At 36.8% G+C, this 26,068-nt stretch overlaps 1 protein-coding gene across 2 annotated transcripts in view; it reads left to right on the forward strand.

Moving 5' to 3' along the window:
* LOC145679881 (carbonic anhydrase 1-like) overlaps positions 1-26,068 on the forward strand; it is a 145,482-nt gene that overhangs the window by 39,602 nt on the left and 79,812 nt on the right. For both annotated transcript variants that reach the window (XM_081750391.1, XM_081750392.1), the window contains exons 3-4: positions 22,371-22,418; positions 24,415-24,579. In XM_081750391.1, coding sequence (XP_081606517.1) covers positions 22,371-22,418; positions 24,415-24,579 — 213 coding nt within the window. The remainder of the gene's footprint in view (positions 1-22,370; positions 22,419-24,414; positions 24,580-26,068) is intronic.

Here is a 26,068-nt window from a genome sequence, read left to right on the forward strand (position 1 = left end):
CTGATTCAATCTCAGTTCCCACCAACTGAGTTTTTATGCTATACAAATTAGTGGTGATAAAAGAAACAGCTTTTGTTTTGGTTTCCAGAAAAAAAAAGTTTTTTTGAAAACTTTCCAAAAATGTTCTTAAACCAAGTTCTGTTTCCATTCCAAACCGGTTTTGTTTTGAAAACGATCTAAAACCGGATTTTGTTTTCTTTTAGAAACCGGTTTCAGTGAAAAACCGAACCAGTTTTGATCTTCTACAAACCGGTTAAGGTTTTTATAGAAACGGTTTTCTGCATCTCCAGTACAGACACCGTGTGTGTGGGTTTTCTCGGAGTTCTCCCGTTTCCTCCTACTTTCCCCCCTATTCTACCAATTTGTCCATTATTATCATCAGCATCTCCTGTTCTTGAGTTTGTGGTAGACAACACCATGTTCGTAAGTTTTTTCCGGGGTTCTCCTATTTCATCCAAAATTTTCATTCCACCAATTATTTTATCATCATGCGTCTTCTGTAGCTAAAGGCATAATTATTTAACGTAAAAAAGTAGAAATTTTATTTCATTTTCAGAGCATAATTGTGGGACTTTTTAAATTAGAAAAAGTAGTAAATAAAAGGGTATTAAGTATTATTTTACTATTATTTTAACCCATTTGGGACCGCTGTTCCATTATTGAAACATGGTTTTGGAAAAATATATTAAAGTGAGTTATTTGTGCTGGCGCGGTTGGGCTTTTCGAGACAAGTGATCTGACAACAGTCAATCATCCTTTGTGGGAGTTCAGTAGTGCAAGTGTCGTTTGACTAAAGTGTACAAATATCAGTTGAAAGAGTTTTTCTGCATGAACAAAAAAGTTGGTCCTAAATGGATTAAAAATGTAAATTGTAAGAAAACGATAGATCAAAATGTGAAGGATCACACAATCTTAATTTTGAACGAAAATTGACCGGATGAACAAATGTTACGAATTCTAATGGTATTTTAATGACTTCAACGTTATGTACGACGGAATTTAGTAAAATTGGATGACAGCTAGATCCTGAGTCGCGATCCTGAGTTCGAGCGAAGTAGTGAAGATATCTAAGGTAACGAACATAAAAGTAAGAAACTTGAGAGACTTTCCGAAATTCGAACTAAGAGACCTTGATGAAATGATTGTCGGGGCGGCCAAAACGTTCCTAGAGGAGCTAATTAAGATATTAGCCTTATTTAAATTGACCGAACAAGAGGAGCCGGTTATGACGCAAAAGTTTGTCGAAATTTGCCGCAGTATGATTTCAAAGCATTCAAATACAGATAAGAACCTATAGTGATTTCACGAGACTTTTTCAACGTCAATACATTTCCTCAAGACTAGAGAGAAAACACGAAAACGATATATCCAAGAACTAAAATACAATAGAAATAAACACTTTACGTCATCCAGTTTTGTTTGCAATCTCGCTGAAAATCACCAGACCAACAACAGCGTAGTTCATGAGGACGAACTGACAGATTTGATACTGAATGCAATTCCTGTCGAATACTCGAAAACTCTACGTAAAATAAGACAGTTGATCACTTGCTACAGAGGCTAACAGACATTCAGGAATATGGACTTAAAGTATCATGAAAATGACGGCACCAGAATTCTGTGATAGTAGAAGAGGATTTTCACTACCATCTCGAGTCAATTTTACAACGAGGAGGGCAACATATTCTTTTATACAAACAGATGGAAATCCAATGGATCTAGTGGTCGTTCCGAGCAGTATGACAACACTACGACCAAATGTAATACTATATTATTAACAACAATAGAATCCACATCAAATGACCAGGAAATGTTATAGGCCACCGGCAAGTAATACATGGTACCGTAATAAAGCTTTGAATAACTAACTAGGTTCCAATACAACCAGTGTGCCTGAAGGTACTGGATTATCGCCAGAAAGGAAAACCCTTCTTTCTGAAGGGAATACTAACACTACCAACAATAAAGAGTGAAAAAACTCCAGTCACAACCGGATGTTGTAAGGGTCCGAGGCAGTCCCGTATCCATGGGGGAGGCTAGGATGACCCCGCCTAAATTTTCACTGGCCCCTCTAAAATTTTCACGGTAGGCTTGCAAATGAATTATAATGATGATGATCTGTAATATGGTTGGGTCGGGCCCCCCTACATTTTGGGGCTGGCTACCGGCCTGGTCCGAGGTTGTGTTGAAGTCAACAAGAGTTGTCGGAAAATACATATTCTAGATACGGCGTTTGACTAATTCCAAATACGAACTAAGAAAAGAGACATATGTATTTTGATAATTTTATCTTTTAAAAAATCTACAGTTATTTAGTTATAAGGAAATGGATAAAGAACAAAAGAAAGGCACGTAATGTAAATTTCTACTGAAAAAATTGAACAGAGAACCGAACAAGTACATGAAATTACATAATGATGCAATCATAGTAGAAAAAATCACGAACAAAAGAAGTCCTTAGCATTTTGACAAAAGAAGTCCTTAGTTTTGTGCAATAACTAATTTCACTGGAAAATACTGAAGTGCGATATGATTCAACACATCAAAGATTGCATCAAATGCGAAGAAACAAAATATTCAAACCAGAAATTATCTACTTTCCATCTGACATCAAATTATCCACACGAAAAAAAAATAGCCGTTGATTTAGAAGTATACTGCCGAATAGTAAAGGATACTCCTATGTACTATCAGTCATAGCTATGTATTAACGAGTCATTTGTTTTTCCTCTTAAAGAAATCAACCACAGTAAAATTGTGGATATTGGAGAGGCAATATACTTTGTTTATCTGTTTCCTTACCCACATAAATCATTACTGATCAAGGCCTTCAGTTCTTGTTCAAAACTTGTAAAGATCACTGTAGAAAGAAGAATATCAAGCACTGGTAAACATCGCTATACAATCCGCAGGGCAATGGAGTGATAGAAAGAAAATATCGGGAACTTAATGGATTAACAGTTAGACTGCTGCCTTAAGAAATAAAAATTGACCCTCTCATTCCATAGGCAATGCAGTACTATCATGATAAGTTGTATAATTGATATGTATTACTCTTCTGTGCAAAAAATTGTGTATATTTTAATTTTAAACCACTTTTTCCCAGGCTGCAGGTATTCATTGCACCAGCAAGCCGGCTAAACGAAGGTATCGTAAGAAACTGATGATCGGTGTGTAGACACCGTGAGCAGCTCGGACTGAGGGGCAACATCTGCATGTGCCCACATGGTGGGCTGATCAACGTCCAAGTATAATACAGCGGTAGCCCATGGTGTGGGTAACATGGCAGTCCAAGTGTTAATACTACTACATTTGACCAGGAGCAATCAAATTGGAATTTATGCTTAAAACCTACCCAAGTTTTGTTGAGTAATCAGTGAATGTTAGTACCAACTTTACACCGACAAAACTTTTCCTTTCATCCTCGGAAGTAGCTGAGAGATACAAGCAAAACTATCAATGACCTCCTCAGCTGATACCATATGACTACTACGACTGGGTCCTAGCAGTGATCGATGCCATGTCTAAATTCTTAGGAAATCTAACTCTATCTCAAAAGGAAGTGTGGGTCAAGTCATCAAAGTCAATGACCTCATCATGAAAAATACACATTATTTATCCTTCTTGATAAAACAAGAAACAGCAAACTACGTAATATGGCACATTCGACTGCATATAGAGAACAATATCCTTCGTAGTCGTGCAATGTTAAGAAAACTTGGTGGAAAATTTGTGAGTATGCAAAATTTTAGAAACAATCAAATGCTCACCTGAATTAAGAGAAAACTTGCTATACAAATATAATCCCGGAAAACACTAAGAAATAATTTTCAGATTTTGACGAAAATGTTATTGGATGATAAAACTTTCTATTTCACTTCATCGGTAAGTTGCAACTTACCGGTTAAAATCATTACAAACCTGTGTAATGACAAGAAATATATATATATATATAAATTGGTTAATATCGTTAATATTTTGCTTGCATTTAAAATATGTAATTTTAACATTCAATTGTTTATCAAAGCATTTATTCCTAAGCTAATGTTTACATAAAAAAAATAAATGCAATTGTAACTGCATAAAGTATATTCCAAACTAATAGTGGTAAGAGTATGATACTCGTTTATTGATGCACCTGGGTAGTATTATTGATGATTATTGATTATTATTGATGATATGAAGTGTGAACGTGAAATAAAAGCATGGATAGCAATACAGAAAGAAGACTTTAGAAGGAAGAAAACACTATTTTGTGGGACCTTGAATAAATAGTTAAGAAAATACTTATAAAATGCTTCGTGTGAGATATTGTACTGTATGGGTCAGAAACATGCACATTACGCAAAAATTATGAAAAAAGACTCGAAGTTTTCGAAATGTGGGTGTGAAGAAGAATGGAGAGAATTAGATGGGTTGAGTGGAAAATAAATGAAGGGTGTTAGAAACGGGGGGAAAAAGAACAATTTTAAATATTATTCAGAATAGGAAGATAAACTGCTTCGGATACTGGATAAGGAACTGTATCATGAGGGACGTACTAGAGGGTATAGTGGCAGGAAAGAGAGGGGGACGAAGGAGACTACAATTAATGGGCGGTATTATAAAGGTAACCAAAAAAGTTCTGTCGCTTGTTGTGGAGGTCTGAGTTCAATTGGTCCTCATACTGAGAGTTCAATGCGAATGGAAATAAGGCGAAGGTCAGTTGTTGGTGTGGATATATCCAACATACTACCAGGTTGTGACTGTTCAGTTTCACAGTGAACTTGCGTAAGGGGAGAGTGAACATGGGACCTCCAGAGCGTCATAAGAGCGTGCGTGTTGTACGAGTTCGAAGTGGGGTCAAACGCCGATGCATCGGGGCGGAAGATATTCTTGGCCTTTGGTGAGGTGTCGTGACTTCGCGAATAATGAAGCGGTGGTTTAACAAGTTTAAGGACGGTGACGAAACATTCGAAGACGCACCACGTGCCGGAAGACAACACATGTACAAAATTAGGATCTTCATATAACAACTGAGGCGAACAGTGGCCAGACATGTGACAAACTGGGACCACAACTCAGTGTGAGTGAAGAAACCATTCGGCAGCACCTCCATCAACTTGGGGAGCACTACAAGTTGAGTCGATGGGTCCCACATGATTTCACTTCGGACCAGAAAACAACGCGAGCCGACATCTGTGTTTCTTTACTGTCTCTTCTGAGGAAGGAGCCATTTCTGCACAGAGTGTTGACATGTGATGAGAAGTGGGTCCTATACGAAGCTCCACGGCGCCGTCATCATTGGTTAGCATTCCACGAATAGGTTCTAAAACAGCCGAAACCAGCACTGTACCAGAAGAAGATCTTCTTGTGTGTTCGGTGGACTGCTCGGGGCATCGTGCATCGTGCGCCATCGGGAACTGCTACCAGCTGGTCAGAGCATCAATGCAACTGTGTACTGTCAGCAATTGAGCCCTATTCAAGAAAAACTCAAAACTGGAGCCTGCATTTCTGAATCGCAATGTTGTCCTCCTGTTGCAGGACAACGCTAAGCCGCACAGGGCTAGGATGACACGGGACACTATTCTACGCCTTGGATGGGAAACACTTGCCCGCCGTACTCCCCGGACATTGCATCATCCGATTATCTGCTGTTCTATCATTTAGATAATCACCTTAGAGGACTCCAGTTCAAATCGCTAGTAGAGGAGCAAAATGCACTTGATACCTTCTTCGCTTCACGGTCCACGAAGTTCCACCGCAATGGATTCCGTGACCTTTCAGATAGTTGGTAGGAGGTCGTCGATGCTGATGGGGACTATTTTTGATCTTCCAAGCACGTCGTAGGTGACATATGGATGTTCGAAAGTGGTAGGTGAAAAAACGGCAGAACTTTCTTGATTACGTTTATAAAACAGAAAAGTCGTAGTCGAAAACGATAGGTTAGCGGAGGATCGTGGAGCATGGAAGATTCTCAATTGCGGTAAGTAACCAGTCAATACTGGTAGAATACCTATGATGAATATTATTATCGATGTGGATGCGAGAAATTTGCGCCTGGGAAATTTACGCTCCACCCCCAAAAGAGGGAAAATTGCGAAAGCTATATATTTGCACCGAAATGTTTGCGCCCTACAACTCAACTTGTTTTTGTATCGTGTAAAGTAGCATCACCTCACATTTGAACCAGGATTGGGACTGTCAGAAAAGTAAAACAAACCTCTTATGACTTTTCTGGCTTATTTAGAACCTCAAGCAGGAATCTTTCCCTAGTCATTTTCTTATTGTGCCTTGATAATATTACCAAGGGAATTTTTCCCTTTGTTATTTACATTTAATGTGCCTTGATAATTATTATGTAGGAAATTCCTTTGTTATCGTTTGTTACTCTTTAGCGAGAAATTATTTCCCTTGTGATCTTTGTTACTCCGTGTTTATATTGCTTCGTCGTTTTCACTTCAATTTTTGGTTTAGACTAGACTTCTCAGTCGTTGAATAATATCTTTGGGCGAACTTGTTTTGTATCTGTGTAGTATTTGTTTCAATTCTGTTATCTAGTCGTACCTATCCCTTCCTTTGCCTTCCAAACCGAGAAAAATCCTATGATAATGCAAAGCATTGTGCTCAAATTCCTGTTTCAGTGCTTTTAAAAGCACAAAGCAAATTAATCTTTTTCTTGAGTTTGTTGTTTCACCCTCCAACGGCATTACCTGTTCGATGCCGTTTACCTTCGTAGTTCAGACATCGATCGGCACATTCAAATTTTGCATCCATTAGTTCACAAAATAATCCATTGCAAACCATCTGCAACGCCTTCCCGCGGAATAATGGCCAAACCGCTGCACAAACGAATAATACCCTTTCATCTTCATTTCTTTGTACACAGATGCCAAGCCTAGCTCATGCACTTTGCGCCACAACTATTGGTTGAAATGAAAATTGCAACACTTAAACGTACAATCCGGAAAGGTGGAAAGAAACGCAGAAATACAAGCCTCTTTAAAGTTAACCATGATCTTTTGTCGAGCCCAATCCGGTAAACATTTCTTTAATTTCTTGAATAGAAAGTCGCAAGTCTTTTTTTTTTTTTCGGCAGGAAGGCAAAAGCTACCGGGTGATATTGTTTCATTCTCCATACTGCCAATATTTGCATGAATCATATACAGTTGGGCGAATTGCTTGCTGCATGATTTGAAAGTTCTATCCGAAAAGAAGTTTTTTTTTTTTCACGCTGCTATATTTCCTGCTAGAGAAAACAATAATTTTCTGTTCGTGTCCTTCATTCGGCAGAACAAAGCTTGAGTTATCGTCCATTCTCAGGATTCCCTCGGTTAACACGATGTTTCGTCTTGAATCCGGGTATCGCGAAGATCTCGCTCTTGTCGCCTCCCATAGTTCATGTTTCTCTTGAAACTGTTGTATTTGGGAACTTCTGTCACGAAATCCAATCCACGATTAAACAATTTACCCACTTCTTCGCGGTATATCTTCGATAAGGGCTCGTCACTTTTCTGCCTCTCTTCTTCACTTCCATCCATTGAACTTCTGCTTTAGCGACGTCTGGTTGACATTTGTATTCCGTTAACTTAATTATTACTTCTCCTTTTGTTACTAACTGACCCCTGCACTTATCTTTCTTCTCTTTCACATACAGCTAAGTTGATGTCTCAGTACTATGCTTCTTCACACGATACTGTAATCCTTCAGACACTGCATAGGGCATGCCTTTCCATGTTACTTCGGGGGCCGCGGTGGCTCAGTGGCAGAGCGTTCACCTCTGGTGCATGGGGTCCCGGGTTCAAACCCTGCTCCCACCAAGTGAACTTTGTGGTGGACAAACACCGTGTGCGTGGGCTTTCTCGGAGTTCTCCCACTTTCTTCATTCCACCATTTCATTCATTTCTCATAATCACCGTCTCTTTTAACCTAACCGGCATAACCCTGGGACGTAAAACTCAAAAATTTCATTTCAATTTCATTTTTTCGATGTTACTTCATTCATTATAATATTCCGAACTAAACGAAAAAAAAAATACAATTTGTGTTCACTAAAGGACAATCCATACGAATATTTTTTTTTATCGAAAATATTCGAAATACGAATCCAATATGTTTTTCATTATATTACAATATATACAATAAAAGTGTAAGTTACTGATGTACATATATTAATACAAATATAAATTAATATATATCAATATAATTAACTAAATTAACTATAACTTCATCCATCTTGACTCTTGAACTATTACTTGAATAATTAACACTTCTCTGACCAGAGTACATACTCATTCATTAAAATTAAAAATAAGTCGTAACACTTTCAATAACTTAACGCTATCTTCACCCTTATCTGAAATAAAGATAACGTCAAGTTATTGAAATATGTTATAGTTTATTTTAATGTTAATAAAAAAAGTATATACAGTACTCTGATCAGAAAAGTATTAATTCTTTAAACTAAGTATGTGAGTATGATTTAATGTACACAAGGCTGTTTGGCTCTTCCCAGATATCTCTATCCTTGCGAGCTGTTTGGCTTTTGAGGGCACAAAATATAGAAAAGTAAATGTCAAGTGAATGTAAAATTATTTCAGTAATATTATTAAGAAAAATCACCTATATATACGTATATGTTTACTTGTTGCAGTTACATTTCAAACACACTGTTGCGTTGATCCATTGTGTTCATTTGCTTTATAATTGAACTTTATTCTCCCCTTAATTAGCCCCAAGCAATCATAATCACCCAATGAAAATAAATCACAGGTGGCACAGCTGTGGGAGTAGTGTGTTTACTCTGTAATGTCCACCCCCTCTTGGCAGGTGCGTGAACTCAAACAGGTTCTTTCATCTCGCAGGGAGCAAACTTCACGGTGCAAGTACACTCATGTCCAAAATTATTCTGGCATGTCGATAAATATGTTGTTGTAGGAATATAATTTGATAGCGAATTCGCCCAGTATTTCTTATAATATTAGTATGTGTATAATCGGCAAAGACATGTATGTGCAAAATTTCATGTCAAAAGAGCAGTAAATAAGAACAATAAAACGAAAATAAAACTTTCATGTCCATCTAGCAACATTTTGTTTTACTCATTCTAATTTTCGTATTTATATTTTCTTTTCCTATGAAATTTACCACAAATATACATTTCCCGATTATATACATAGTATCAGTATTAAAAGTACCCTGCAAAATCATTATCATATTATATTCTCACAAGAAGACAGTTATAGATATGCGACAATCATTTTATACATGAGTGTACATCGCGGGCACATTTTCCCCACTTTTTGGGGTAGGGTGCAAATTTTCAAGGCGCAATATTCTCGACACCATCGATATGCCAACAAATCAGCTGAAAGAAGAAAAAGAAGATATAAATAAAACTGCAACGTTTCGAACTAAAATATTAATACAAAATATAGATAAAACTAGTTTCATCAAACTAATAGTTTGACATAAATAAGAATCATTGGTGAAATATAAAAACTAGTAATTATCTTTCAGAAACCAAAAGTCTAGTAATTGGGAAATTATAGTAACAATAAGCCTATCTATTTACAAAAATATGATTTCAGGTAACCCTATAACTAAAACTTAGAAGTGGCTGTTATTCTTCAAGATGCTGTTAAATAGTAATACGAAGAAATTCTAATTGCAGAACCTTCAAGGCTCTTACATCTCCACTAGTTCAATGTTACTTAAAATGTACAAAGGGCGTTCAACAGTTTTGCACAGATGGATACAATATTTCCATTAGCTGCAATATGATAATGGAAGTTTAGGTAAACTAGTGTTGACAAGAGAGAGACAGAACACTTTGAGGCGAGACTAGACACACTACTTGTCTCGTCTCGTTTTTGAAACAAGACGAGACGTCTCGTGAAATGTCTCGTCTCGTGTCTCGAAAGTGCAAACACAGTTTTTGAATTTGTATAAAAAATTATTTACTCGGATTAAATTATTTGCCTTCGAAATGTATACCAGCGTTTATTACTTCAAATAAGGACTATCCTACAAAGAACAAGGAATACCTAAAGTTATTTTGTGTTAATGATTCTTACAAACAGCTTTCATTTCCATTTTCATTCGATTGAAGTTTAATTCTAAGGTAACCAACTTCTGACACTTTTGTGGAGGTCTGTGTTCAATTGGTCCTCACACCGTGAGTTGAATGCGAATGGAGATAAGGTGAAGGGCCTGTGTGCGTGTATCCAACACACAACCTGGTTGTGAAAGTTCAGTTAAACCGTGAACTTGAGTAAAGACAGAGTGAACGTGGGATCTGCAAAGTCTCATAAGGGCGTGTATGCTGTACGAGTTCAAATTGGGATCAAACGGCTCTGTAGCGGGGCGAAACATATGCCAGGCTTTTGGTGAAAGTGTCGTGACTACGCGGACAGTGCAATGGTAGTTTAACAAGTTTAAGGACGGTGACGAAACACTCGAAGACACATCACATGCCGAAAGATCAACACATGTACAAAATTATTTTCAAGCAGCTATTGAGGCGAACAGTGGCCATACATTTGAGGCAGTGGGATTATAATTCAGTGTGAGTGAAGAAACCATTCGGCAGCACCTCCATCAACTTCGGAAGCATTACAAGTTGGGTCGATGGATCAGCTTCCAGGCTAGGAAGCATTGCGAGCAGACATCTGTGTTTCTTTGCTGTCTCGTCTGAGGAAGGAAACATTTTTGGAGAGGGTGTTGACGTGATGAGAAATGGGTCCTATACGAAGCTCCACGGCGCCGTCATCGTTGGCTAGTATCCATGAACCGGTTCCAAACAGCCGAAAACAGTACTGTACCAGAAGAGAGTCTTCCTGTGTGTTTGGTGGACTGCTCGCGGCATCGCGTATCGGGAACTGCTACCTACTGGTCAGAGCATCAATGCAACTGTGTACTGTCGAGCCCTGTTCAGAAAAAACTCAAAACTCTAGAGCCAGCACTTCTGAATTGCAAAGGGGTCATCCTGTTACAGGACGACGCTAAGCTCCACGTGGCTAGAATGACCGGGTAGGGGTGGACGGTTCCTGGAAACGTAAACCGCGGTTTCGGTTTGTTACTTAAACCGGTTTGGAACGGTTAACCGAAACCGAACCGAACCGTCTCTAAACCGAACCGAACCGTTTCCAAACCGAACCGAACCGTTTCCAAACCGAACCGTTTCCAAACCGAACCGAACTGTTTCCAAACCGAACCGTTCCCAAACCGAACCGAACCGTTCAGACTGAACCGAAACCGAACCGAACTGTAATACAAATTGTTAATTTTCTGGTAGTTTTAGTACTCATAAAATAGTATAACTGTAATATTTCCATTGTGCGACTCTTCACACTGGTTCTCATACTAAAATATCAACAGATAAGAAACGAGTCAGTCTTTACTCAAAAATATTTATCTTTCTTTTCCTTGTATTATAATATAGCACCACGATATATTTTTTCATAGTACAGTAACATTCGCCATCATGAATATTTACAAGTTACATATTATCATTTAACATTTATAATTTTGAATGCTTAAGGATACCTTGAGTTCTCTCGGATTTCAGGTAAGGGCAAAGTCGATTCACTGAACTATTGAATACAATTGTATACGATATTTATCCCAAGACTGAGACACTTCATCCTTTCTAATTCTAGTATATATCTTCTACATCAAAATTCTTTCCACTATACGACTTTTATTTCTATCTTTCCTTTCTTAATTAACTTTCCCACATAAGAACTTTCAGCCCCAGACAATTTTTTTACACAGATTCCATATTCATTATACAGTACAGTAAAACCTATCAACTTGGCCACCTCTCTAAGTTGGCCACCTGCTTATCTTGGCCTGGTTCGTCTTGAACCTGCATTTTTCCATAAGACATTCGTTACTTATTACTCTGTAAGTTGGCCATCTGTCTATCTTGGAAGTTGGCCGCATTAAAGCAATATTTATCCTATTTTGATAATGATAAATTTACCTGCGTATCTTGGCCATGCAAATACGTTTTGTTATTTATTATTATTATTATTATTTTTTAACTCTTTCGTATTACCGTATGAGAGCCAAATGTTCTGTATTTGTTACTGGAGACAGAGAAGCATAGATTCCTACGATTTGTTCTTGGAGGTCAATGGCCAGAATACTACCTTGACAAAGGGGTGTTGAAGGAAGATACGAATAAGGAAAAGCACGTACAGGAATTCAGGAAATGGTTGTAAGTATTTGTTTACACTGTCTGTTTTGGTAAAACCATTAGCTATATCGGCTTCTTTCATCACTGGGGAGCTTTAATAACTGCGAAAATTCAAGGTTAAAGCTAACCATCTCAATTATCATTTATTGGCACGTGACTGCTTGTCGAAAGGTAGCGGAAGTTTGGAAATACGAATTCCCTTAATCCTTTTAAATTATGTCTTTTTTTTAGGTATTTTGTAGACTTTCACTCAATCATCTATTGCGTCAAGACTATTTATCGTAGGATCATGGTTCATACCCCGTTTTGTTTCTAGTAAACCAGTGTGTCAAACTGCGTCCGTAAAATTTCCCTAAAGTGTACCAAATGCGGTAAATTTTCGCTCAAAGTGGGAAAAAGGGATTTTCTTTTTAAAATATCCCTTTTTTATCGCGAATATCTCCCCTTTGGTATAGAATACGATCATGCAAATGCTACTTAAAAAGAACTTTGCTTTATGGTGAAGAGAATGAGATACAAGGAGTGCCCAAACCGAACCGAACCGTCCCCGAACCGAACCGAACCGTTCCCAAACCGAACCGAACCGAACCGTTCCCAAACCGAACCGAACCGAACTGTTCCAAAACCGAACCGTTCCCAAACCGAACCGAACCGTTCCCAAACCGAACCGAACCGAACCGTTCCCAAACCGAACCGAAACGGTTTGAAGTCCAAACCGACTGATTCGGTTTAAGGTACAAACCGAACCGAAACCGGTTAACCGGTTTTTGGAACACCCCTATGACCGGGGACACCAATCTACGCCTTGGATTGGAAACACTATTGCATCCGCCATACTCTTCGGATATTGCACCGTCCGATTATCACCTGTTCCATTCCTTGAACAATCACCATAGAGGACACCAGTTCAAATCTTCGCATCACGGCCCACGAAGTTCTATCGCGGTGCATTCCATGACCTTCCAGAACGTTGGCAGAAGGTTGTCGATGCTGATGGGACCGTGTTTGATCTTCCAGGTACGTCTTAGGTGACATATCGATGTTCGAAGGTGGTGGGTGAAAAATCGTCAGAACCTCCTTGGTTACCTTTCGATTTTGTGATAGTGCTCCAGATTCAAGTATAATGTTAAAGTATTCGTCGAGATTAGTATTTTAGAGTATTTTACTCCAGGGGCTGGTGGGGATATCTATGTATAAAAATTATGTTATAGAAGTACAAGTTCTCTAAATGGCAGTTTTATCAGTAACTAACCATTGTTTCATGGTGTTTCCCGTTCTGAACAAAGAAACGCGGAAGCTTTTTTCAGTACTGAGTTTGAAAGAATGCTGGTTTGACAATAAAATTTAGTATTTTTATTGTTTTATGATATTCGAATCAAAGCCATTTTTGAAATCGTAAAGTCACATAGACCTCGTTATTTGTTGAACAAGGATCAAAGGTTCCGAAAAAAAAAAAAGGATTTCAGAGCAAGTGGGGGGTCTTGCCTTTCGACTGTACGAACGGTATTAACAAATATTCCTGTCGTAGTAATTCATTACTGCTTCTGTCGAAACTAAGCAGTCATTGTTGGAAGATTAGGATTTAGATTTTTGGGCTTTCGGCATCTATGACCACTTAGCCCATGACGAATGAGGCATTACGTCCCTCGGCGAGCACATCATCCTAGGAAGGGGAAAGAATAAAGGATTGAGGAAGGAAGGAAGCAGCATGGGACCTCTAAGTTAGGTACCATCCTTGCATTTGCCTGGTGTGAATGAGAAAAACCCAGAAAAACCTCATTCACGATTGCTGGCCTGAAAAGACTGCATTTTTCAAGGGACTGTCCCAATGGGAATCGAATCCGGAACTGTTCGCTCTGAAGATGAGAGCGTTACTGACTACTCTTCGCGGGGCCACTTTTTTAAAGATTGTAGTCATGTTGTGTGTTGTGCCCTGTTAACAAAACCAAATTTGGTTTGTGAGCCTCAGCCGCTTCAGTGTTGTCACGAGACGAGACAGAATCATTTAATAGAGACAAGAGACATCTTTTCGAGATGAGACATGCTTTGCACGGGACGAGACAACCTTAAGTCTTATCTCGTCTCGTGATAACACTAAGGTGAACATTCTTTGATCCTTCGGCTTCACTATAGTAATAATTGTTGTTTCCTATTAGGCACAGGTAAACCATAATGGACACTCAAGTAAACATCAAGACCCGACAACAGTCGGTAAAGGAATTACTGTTCTAAACCGGTGACGAATCAGTTACAGCATTTCATAGGAAGATGCTTCCGGTTTACAAGACATTTCACGACACGTCTCGTCCCCTCTCGAAAACAAGACGGGATAAGTAGTCTATCTGGTTTCCTGTCTCGTCTCAAAGAGTACTGTCTCGTCTCGTGTAACACTATCTCTATCAAAAATAGCCTACATTAAAAGACAAAATTGTACCATAATGAAAAGTTAGAAATTTTTCATAAGTGGATAAAACAAATTGAATTATAGGATGTAAACGAACTTTGTGTCAAATTATTATAAATAAAATCTCTCTTGAAAGGACAAAAAAGGGTGCCATTTTCTAGTCATTCCTGAACTTTTGTCTGTTCCGAACATCTCTCGATTTCACCTATTGCAGATATAACGTTGTAATTCGGAATGATAGAATGAACACGCTAGAGCTGAAACGGGTCATCGCAGTGACACGGTGATTCGATTGAGACTCGGTAACCTACAGGAAAAAAAGAGACTTATTTCCTTTACATAAAGTGTGTTTGTGTGTGTGTGTGTGTGTGAGAGAGAGAGAGAGAGAGAGAGAGAGAGAGAGAAAGAGAAGAGAAGGATGTAAGACATGATAAGGAAACATCAAGAACCAGTGGCGTAGGGAAGGGGGGCCTACCCCCAAAGAAGTTCGACATTGTACTTTGGTATTTTGATGTTTGTAATTTTTTTATATATTTTTTGTTTGTAATTGCTCTATATATACCTATAACAGCACTTGCCCCTCCCAAACACACATCCTGGCTACGTTACTGTCAAGAACGATGTGGATAGAGAGAGAGAAAGAGAAACGAATATAAATATGAAAACTACTTATCATTACTCTGTATGATGAGAACGCACACACTGTTTATTCTGATTCTCGCTAGTGATACCTTGTAATTTGTCCAACCAACATTGCTAGCGGATGTTTATGAAAAAAACATACAACCTGATGGGGACTCAAACCGAGATTTTCCGTTTGGAAGTCTAGGAGGAACCAATATACAACTTTAAAAAAAAAATTATCGATCCTACTTCTGTTTCCCGAGCACCCCGAGTTTCTTCGTATGCAAGGCCTCTTTGACCTTTCCTAAATTCGACAATGACACGAACACATACATATCCATTACAGTTAAAATTCCAAAGGTTCCCCCATCGGGAATCGAACCTGGGAACTCGCTCACCAAAGGAGCACGTGCTAGCCACTAGACTAACGGGGAGGGCACTACTAGATCAGCGGGAAGGGCTCCACCGGTTACTCTATCCGAAACATATTTAACGGATCTAGTGTTTCTTCCTAAGAACAATAACATGAAAAGTGATTATTACAGACCAATTGTCTTAGTAACCCCCGTAGTTATTATTTGCCCTTTCTAGTGATGTGAGGTGAAAAATTTTCCGCTATATTTTTCCGGAAAATTTTCCGTTCTAAAAAATATCAGTAATCAAGTAACAATTTCTCAGCAATCAAAATAGGTTGAATTCATGTACAGAAATATTAAAAAGTGAAAGATTGTTCAAAGAATCTGAAAAGTTTCATGGCTCAGACAATTTTCAGTACTATGTAGCAACAAGTTAAACAATTTTTAATGAATCAAAATATTTTCTGTCTTATATGAAAAAATTGAAGAACTTCGAATTGAAGAATTGAAGTCGGAAAATTTTCATCATTTTGAAGGAAAAAGTAAAACAACTTTTTGTGAATCGGAGCTCCCTCGTGGCTAAGCGGTTAGCGTACGCGCCTTTGGCGTGGGAGACCCAGGTTCGATTCCCGGCGGGAGCTCATGTGGTTCGGATTCCACGATAATCAGTAGGTCCACGTCTCATATAGCCTCGCTGCTGCATGGGACGGTAAACTAAAATCAACTCAACAATTTTCGTGAATCGGAAAGTTTTATTGCTCTGTAGAAACAAGTGAAAGAAATTTTCATGGATCGAAAAACTTTCATCACGGTGTAGAAACATGTGGAAAAACCTTTTCATAAGCCTGACAATTTTGTATGTTATGTATAGTGATGTTAGGTGGAAAATTTTCCACTATACTTAACTGCACATTCAGCTACAAAATTGAATTTCTGTAGAGGAAAGTTAGCCAGAAACAAATTATAATTTTCCAATTAGTTTTCGGGAACCGGAAAATTTTTTAATATTTCAAGTTGGGAAGTAAAATTTTACATAGTGTTTGTCTCTCTCTCTCTCTCCCTCTGCGAGCTCCTTTGTTGCTAAGCGGGGTTAGCATACGCGCCTTTGACATGGAAGACTTGGCTTCGATTCCCAGCGGAAGCTCATGTAGTTCGGATTAAACGTTAATCAGTCGTTCCCGTCTTATATAGTCTCGCTGCTGAAAGGGACGTTAAACTCAAAATCAACTCAATTCAACTCCTCTCTCTCTCTCTCTCTCTGTGTGTGTGTGTGTCTCTCTCTCCGTGTGTGTATGCAAAGTGCAGAGAACATACATTGAGTTCGTAGAGTACAAATATCCCATTCTATTATTTAAAATTTCAATTTATTAAAAGTCATGAATATTTTCCGATTCATAAAAACATACTCCACTTATTCCTACATCGTTGTTTAGCCGTAAAATTTATTGGTAATAAATATTGTCTTAAAAAGTTTCATGAAGTGAAAATCTTATAATTCTTCATTTCAAAAATGTTTCAAAAACTTCAATGCGTTCTTCCCTCAGAATCCACCTTTGATCTTACAATATTAGATTTCGTCAGTTTAATACGCATAAGACGGTTTTCTCATAGCTTTACTACTCTTATAGATTTACAAACTGCCACATTTATAAACAAGTAGATATATTATAAAGTCCCTACTGTAAATTTTTGACTACCGAAAATTCGAGTTTAAGTAAATCATGAAAGCAAATACTGACCAGTTTCTGGAAATAAACATTTATTTATTTATATATTCAATCAGAAGAGAAAGTGAAATGTAACTAATAAGGAAACTGATTTCTGTAGTTGTTCTTCCAATAAAATACTAAAAGAAACAAAACGCAGCACTATTAGGACTGCCTTCTAAAAGCAAGTAATTTTATTTTAATTAACAAAATAAAAAACATATTTCCACAATGTATGTTTATATATATATACATTATGGAAATATGTTTTTTATTTTGTAAATTAAAATAAAATTACTTGCTTTTAGAACGCAGTCCTAATATATATATATATATATATATATATATATATATATATATATATATATATATATATATATATATATCTGTGTGTGTGTGTGTGTACTTGTTCTATCGAATCGTCATTATTTCTAATACATTTTTATACATAATAATGGTAGTTTTACAATAGAAATATCTGTTCTAAGATGTTGATTATACAAAATTCAAAAAAAATGAAATTATGACTTACAAGTGTTAAACAGAATAAAATCATTTTCTGAAGATTATGAATATTAAGAAGATTATTTTCTGTTACAAAAATAATCTTCATAGGGAACTTTTATGTAGTTATTTCACTACATAGGCAGGCCTACATGTGAAAAAGTAGTGGAATCTTCTGTTTCCGAAATTGATAAATTCACAAAGGTTTCTTTTCAATTTCTTGTTACATTTTAAATATTGGAATGGGATATTTGTTCTCTACGAACTCGATGTATGTTCCCAGCACTTTACACACACACACACACACACAAAGAGAAAGAGAGAGAGAGAGAGAAACACTATATATTTTTACTTTCCAACTTGAAATATTAGAAAATTTTCTGGTTTCCGAAAGCTAATTGGAAAATGATAATTTGTTGCTGTCTAACTTTCCTCTACAAGAATTGAATTTTATAGCTGAATGTGCTGTTAAATATAGTGGAAAATTTTCCACCAAACATCACTGTACATAATATCCAAAATTGTCCTGTTTATGAAGTGTTTTCAATTGTTTCTACATCGTGATGGAAATTTTCCCATTCATGAAAATTCCTTCCATTTATTACTACAAAGCTATAAAACTTTCCGATTTACAAAAAGTTGTTTTTCTTTTTGCTTCAAAATGATGAAAATTTTCCGACTCATAAAAAGTTCAATTTTTCCATACAAGACAGAAAATAGTTCGATTCATGAAAAATTGTTTAATTTGTTGCTACATAGTACTGAAAATTGTTTGAGCCATGAGAGTTTTCAGATTCTTTAAACGATCTTCCAATTTTTAACATTTCTATACATGAATTCAATCAATTTTATGAATACTGAGGAATTGTTACTTGATCACTGATATTTGTTAATGGAAAATTTTCCGGAAAAATATAGAAGAAAATTTTCCACCTCACATCACGGCTAAACAACGATGTAGGAATAAGTGGAGTATGATTTTATGAATCGGAAATATTTCCGTTTCAAAATTTTCCGTAAAATTTCATCATTGTACAGCACAGACAATTATTCAATTCATGAAAAATTGTTTCACTTGTTCCTACATAGTACTGAAAATTGTTTGAGCCATGAAAATTTTCAGATTCTTTAAACGATCTTTCAATTTTTAACATTTCTATACATGAATTCAATCAATTTAATGAATTCTGAAGAATTGTTACTTGATCACTGATATTTGTTAAGAACGGAAAATTTTCCGGAAAAATATAGAAGAAAATTTTCCACCTCACATCACGGCTAAACAGCGATGTAGGAATAAGTGGAGTATGTTTTTATGAATCAAAAAATTTTCCGGAAAATTTTCATCACTAGCCCTTTCCCAACCAATATTTGTAAATCGTATCTATCATAATACAGGTGTTTGCTTCCACATTCTTATGGATTGCTCGTTTAATATGAGAAGTCGCTCTTCAATTCTTCACGATCACTTTGTGAAAAAAGACATTTGGCTTGACCAGGATTTGAACCTACGTTTTGAATCTATACTCGCCGTAAGTCCAGGACGTTACCCCCACACTATCCTTTCAAATGAAACTACAACTCGAATCTTACTAAGTTCAGTTCTGTTCCTTGGAACAAACTGGCTTATTTTTGCAAGATTACTCGCACCAAAGTGCACTCCGAAATTCATTCATTCCACGACTTGCAGATAAATTAGTGCCCACTAATAAACGAAATAACATACAATCCAGGAAAAATAATAACATACTATGGAGTAATTACGACGTGCAAGTTCAAAAGTATGCTAATAATAATAATAATAATAATAATAATAATAATAATAGTAATAATAATAATAAATGATCATCTTCACTGTATAGTTGCCATTTCAACGAATAATAACATCAATATGCGGAGTCTATCTAACGAACATTCTTTGGAGATTAGGCGGTTGTTCCATTTGCTATTCCGTTTCTAGAAAATCCACGCACGTGGTGTTTATGCACCATAAAGTCCATATGACATGAGATGGATTCGATCTAATGTATACATAAAAGTCGGGACAGTATTACACATGTTATTGTCGAATAACTCAAGCTGGTGTACAGCGTTACAAAAATATTTACTTACGTCTTGTGCGCGTGGACATGGGTTCACGTCCGTTGGGAACAATAGAACACAGAGTAACTTAGCATACTTGAACGAAAATTGTAAGTTTCATCGTTAGAAGCTCAGCTGTTTATTTTAGTTTTTCATAGAAATTATTATTGATAATGTTAAGTACCGGTAATTGATTTTGTCTTTACGTATTGTTATTCCTTTCTTTATTTTAGAAATATATCCAACTAAATACGACCATAATGTACTCTTATTTTGAATGTGAACGCCATTTACAATTGATAAATAACAAAAATTTAACGTTCCGACGAAGCTGTAAAAATTAGAAAACAAAAAGTGGAAGTTTTGGGATTTAAACACTTATTCCCAATAGGGGCAATACAGAACTTGAATACATTGCGTGTTACAAAGCGTAATCATGTCCAAGGGTTTTAGGCAGGTGGTTCTAATACTTTTGATGTCTAAGTATGGGTTCGAACCCCAATACTTGTACTTCCGTTTTTTACTTTTCTGCAGCTTCGTCGGAACGTTAAATGTTTGTTCTTTATCAATTGTAAATGGCGTTTACATACAAAATAAGAGTAAATTTGGTGGCATTTTTTTTTGGAATAATTTCAAATTAAAGAAAAGAATAACAATATTAGAGATAAAAACAACTACCGGTACTAAACATTGTCAAACTACGAAAGACTAAATGAACAGCTGAGCTCCTAACAGCGGGACTTAACACTTTTGGCTAAAGTATGTTAAGAACCACTGTGTTCTATAATCCCCAACGGACTTGAACCTATGTCCAGCGCACAAGACGTAAGTAAATATTTTTGTAACGCTGTACACAAGCTAGAGTTATTAGACAATAACATGTGTAGTACTGTTTCCGACTTTTAGGTATATATAAAATAGATCCTATCTCATATCATACAGACTTTTTGGTGGATAAACACTACGTGCGTGGATTTTCTGGAAACGGAAGAGTGAATGGAACAACTGTCTAATCTCCAAAGAATGTTCGTTAGACTCCGCATATTGATATCATTACTCGTTGAAATGACAACTATGTAGTAAATCTCAACATTTATTATCATCATTATTATTATTATTATTATTATTATTATTATTATTATTATTATTATTATTATTATTATTATTATTATAGGCGTACTTTTGAACTTGCACGGCGTAATTACTGCATAGTATGTTATTTTTGTATTTTTTTCTGGATTGGCTTAAAATGTTTGCTCGGGTTCACCCCCTTTTCCCTCAACTTTGGGTACGGAAATGCAAGAACACATTTAGATTTTGATTATTGATTCCAGTATATTTCAAGCATTATTTCTCGGATCTAGGCCTATGCGATATGTCGATATCGTCGATATTGATATTGACACATATCAACATTCGATATCGCAAATATATCAACATCGATATATCCATCTCCGAAATTTTCGATATCGATCTTGGGGGAGGGAGGCATAGGGGGGCCCTAAGCCTTGCGATGGATGAAGAAACAAAACTTAATTTTTACAATAATGTCTTCCAATGACAATTTCCTTATTACCACAAATTGTAATGTATATAAATCCACTTCCAAATTTGCAATATTATATACTGTAATTTCTTAGGCGCCAAAACTTTTCTGTTCCCGAAAAATAAAAAAAGAAGAAAACACCTGTCGAAAGCAAGTGCTTCGATTTTTGACCTAGAATTCATAAGAAAGTTTTTTCGTTCCTATCTCTCGGAGAGTATCATCCCATTTGGCCTTTGATACTGTTCATTGACAAAAACTGCACACATGACCGCTATATGCAGACATGCACTTGGGCAGAGTCAGGGATTTAGAAAGAAAACAAGTTTTCAATAATAATAATAATAATAATAATAATAATAATAATAATAATAATAATAATAATAATAATAATAATAATAATAATAATAATAATATAACAATTATGTTTACAACGAGGGTCCCCTCTCAATCTTGCAAGGGAGGCTCGCAAGTCTGTTACGTCAATGGTGTCCCTTAGTCTTTGTTTGTCTCTCTTTCCGTTTCTTGTGTATGTTTGTTGTTCTGCTGTTATGCTTTTATATTAAATATTTATTGTGTAAATTTTTCATTTTTTACGACTTTTTTTTTAAAAAGGAAAGAAACTGCTTTCCTCTTATATCTATTTCTTACCATTCATCTTGTTTTGTTATCCATTTCCCTTACAATAATAAAACCACCATTCTTAACAATTAATTTTATTCTCTTATTTGCAAAAGTTTGCCACACTGATATATATTTGTAACAAAATTGAGGTTTTTTTCCAATGCCTTTCTAATTCTCAGCACCCCAACGACCCTGCTTTTTGGGTTGCCTCCTATTGCAGGAAAAGGAGAATTGTAGGTAAAAAATGCACTTTTGGAGTCGTGTATACATATTTATAGGTCTATATATTTTTTATATAAGTTTCTTTAAAATTTTTAGTAATCTTAGTCATTCGATTTCATTACAGAATGTGTTTACAGTGCTACAGGACGTTTCAATTACACTGGATCCACAGGTAATGTATCTTTAAAGTTATAAGTAATGTTGTGACGTGTTATCAGCTTTAAGAACTTCGTTATTGATCTTATTAATTTGATTTTGAATTTAGCGTTCCTTTCAGTAGCGAGACTATATGAGACGTGGACCTGCAGCTTAAAGTGGGATCCACGTCTCTTGAGCTGCCGCCTGAAATCAAACCCAGGTATCTCACACCAGAGAGCGTTTGTTAACCGTTTAGCCACCAGGGAGTTCAACTTCGCTTTTAAAACAAATTGTTAATAGGAGCATTACTTGGGCCCCAGGGAGGCAATTCTTCCCTTTGAGTTCTAGATCTATATGTATTCTAATCAATATGAATGTATATGGCAATAAAAGTTGTGAAATCTACTTACATAAATGGGTTTTGCTCCCACCAAAGAAAAGCTGAAATGTCCTGCTGATTAATAATAGGTTGAAGAAGGACTAATATCAAATTGAGGTAATTTATTGGCAGAAACCTAACATGGAAATACTCGTCAGAGCAACCAGAGAGCATATACAGGGTGATTCAGGAGGAATATCACATAATTTGTGAGGTGATTCTATATGTGAAAATAAACCGAAAAATCCTATGAACATGTTCGATTGTTACGGAACTGGAGCAGGTAAAAGACTACACACATTCAAAAATTTATTATGAAAACAAGTGTGAATATTACTTACCGAAATGCAGTGTAAGCGCTGTGATAGACAGAATAATGGTGGGACAGATGACTGATCCATCTTACAAGAGGTGTGGAGTTCTTCAACAGATGGCAGCACTGTGACGCTGCACCAAGGCAACAGCTTCAAGCGTACTCAGTGTGCAATCGTGGATTAGATCAGTGAGCAGTCGCGAGGCCTTGTGCGTGTCGTCCTTGAGTGTTGCATCGATTCACTGTACCACACAATTATCCCATAAGACTTCTTTTTATGAGGTTGGTTAAACGGGGATGTGTACACTGCGAAGGCGGATACACGTGATGAACTTATCGCTCACATCACCGACGCTGTTGACAAGTGCATTGAGATGGGTGGGGGACTTTGTGAGCACCTCTTGTAGGATTTATCAGTCATCTGTCCCACCGCAGCGTCTACATAGAATTTCGGTAAGTAATATTCACTCTTGTCTTCATAATCATTTATGGATGTGTGTAGTCTTCAATCCGCTCCAGTTCCGTAACGATCGAAAATCGGACACATGTTGATAGATAGGACCTTTTTTGGTTTATTTTCACTTGTAGAATCACTTCACAAATTATGTGACATTCCTCCCGAATCACCCTGTATGTGAACGTTATAAAAATAAATGAAATTTTACTTTAACTTGTTCAATTGTGCAGTCATTGGGTGATGCTGGAAATATTTGTTACCCCTTTAATGAAAAATGCTCTGTTCTTGAAAGAAAACAGTATTAAGTGGCATAGCTGTTAATATTCCTCGGGGATTATAATACTTTTTTATTTACCTCCATCTTTCTGTATGTTCTATGTTGGGTTACGCAACTTACATAGAAATGCTTTATGCGAAAAAAGGTTAACGTCCTATGGTTATAGCTCCCACGCTAATGTAGAAAGTTGTTAAGTGTATCCGAACCATATGAGTTCCCTCCAGGAATTGAACTGGATCGTGGGATCCGAACCGTATGAGTTCCCGCTGGAAATCGAAACCGGGTCTCCCACGCCAAAGACGCGGACTCTTACCGCTTAGCCACCCACGTTAGTGGGAGCCACGAATCCCTCGAAAGTTTCTGTATAGTCGCTTGATGAAGGATTGTTTTGAGAAACCGTTGTGTATTTTTCTGCGAAGGCCTTCTGCGTCCGTGTGTAAATACTGGAATAGGTCTACAGCTCAACAATGTATGGAGTAAGTATTTGAGACGATTTTCCCCTGGGGGCAATTTTGAATACACAGCGTGTTAGAGTAGGCTTCTGTAACCTGTATATCATACCTACTAAATAAGTAAACACATTTTTTATGTATTTTAATACTAGGACCTGAAACATGGAAAGAGAAGTACCCGTCATGTGGTAGTAGATATCAATCGCCCATCAATATTAAGTCACAAAAGCTAGTGGCGAAGAATGAAAAAGCTCTGGTGTGGAAAAATTACAAGAAAATACCTTCAAGTATGACGCTGTCCAATGAAGGATTCACAGGTAAAGCAAATATATATTATTTTGTTTCGTTATCAAGATAGAACAATAGCCTGAACTTGGCCTAAGTTTGTAATTTAATATATATTGAAAATTCTTTTAAAAGATTAAGTGTAGCTATATCAAATGAAATCTTAAATGAATGGAATCACCAATGTCATTTGCTTACTCACAAGGAAAGGACACGAACCTGTCAACGGGACTTCCTAATCAAACCTAGTTCATTCAATAAACTTAGCAAAGATATATTTACGCACCAAAAAATAGGTGTCATGAACAACAGAGTAAGTCCCTGGGGCCCATTGACCCTGTTAGTATAAAGAAAATCGTAGACTCCCAGTGGAATAACTATTGGATCAACACTGTTCATTGGAAAGTCATGATTTATAGTTCATTCTCTTCAGCATGAAACAAGCTTTCCAGAGGTGCTATGTATTGGGGCCCCTAACGTACTTCAACAGGGAAAATTGGAAGAATGTCGGGAAAATTCTCTCCAGAAATCCCTACCATCAACTCTGGACCCTCTGGAGTGGCTCCGGGTAAAAGCACACAATCCAAATGTATCTCGAAAAATACCATAGGGTATAAGAAATGTGTATACCAAGTTTTGTATTGCTAGACAGAATAGGTACGAGAGGAATTGTGTATTGGTATACAAGCTTTTCCCTCTATCTATTTCATCTATCGATTATATGATCGTAGCCAAACTCCCTCTATAAAAATTGTTACCTTAGGCCTCTGGAGTATGGATTTTTAGATAGGGCACGTATTAGTTCCTAAGTGAAATCTTGACCCGACTACGGTAGGTCCCATAGTTTTGGAGCTATGGACCTTTAAAGTTCATTTTTTCATGTTTAAGGCAGTCTATAACTCCGAAAGGAAGCATTTGTGCACCCAGGTTGGTCTATACTTTTTGTCTTATCTTGATGTCAGGAGTCATCTCCCAAACGTTGTCGGTGTTGTTTGTTTTGAAACACACTATATATATATATATATATATATATATATATATATATATATATATATGTATATGTGTGTGTGTGTGTGTGTGTGTGTGTGTGTGTGTGTGTGTGTTAGTTTAAATATCCACGGGATAATCACCACCAGCGACTCTGGAAACTACGGATTCGACACTAATCCCTGTTATTTTTGACATTTTATTTTTTTGCTCCTATACGTGGAAATAAGCGAAAATGGTCTATGTTAGTGTCGAATCTATAGTTTTCAAAGTCGCTGAGATCAATAGTGACACTTTCAATGTCGTTTAAGTCCAAGTTAACTCTACCTCCCTTTCCCCGACATCAGAAGTGTCACTATTTAACTCAGCGACCTTGAAAAACTATATATTCAATACTAGTATATCGGTAGGTCATTTTCGATTATTTTTACATGTCACCTTCCACCTTCACCTCGAGGATGTCTTACCCTCACAGTACTTTTTTAATAGATTGTAAGTCGTAAGAGTAATAAGTATGGTTGAAATTGATTTAGG

This window comes from Thermobia domestica, chromosome 2, assembly GCF_964235325.1.
Source record: "Thermobia domestica chromosome 2, izTheDome1.hap1.1, whole genome shotgun sequence".
Classification (NCBI taxonomy): Eukaryota; Metazoa; Arthropoda; class Insecta; order Zygentoma; family Lepismatidae; genus Thermobia; species Thermobia domestica.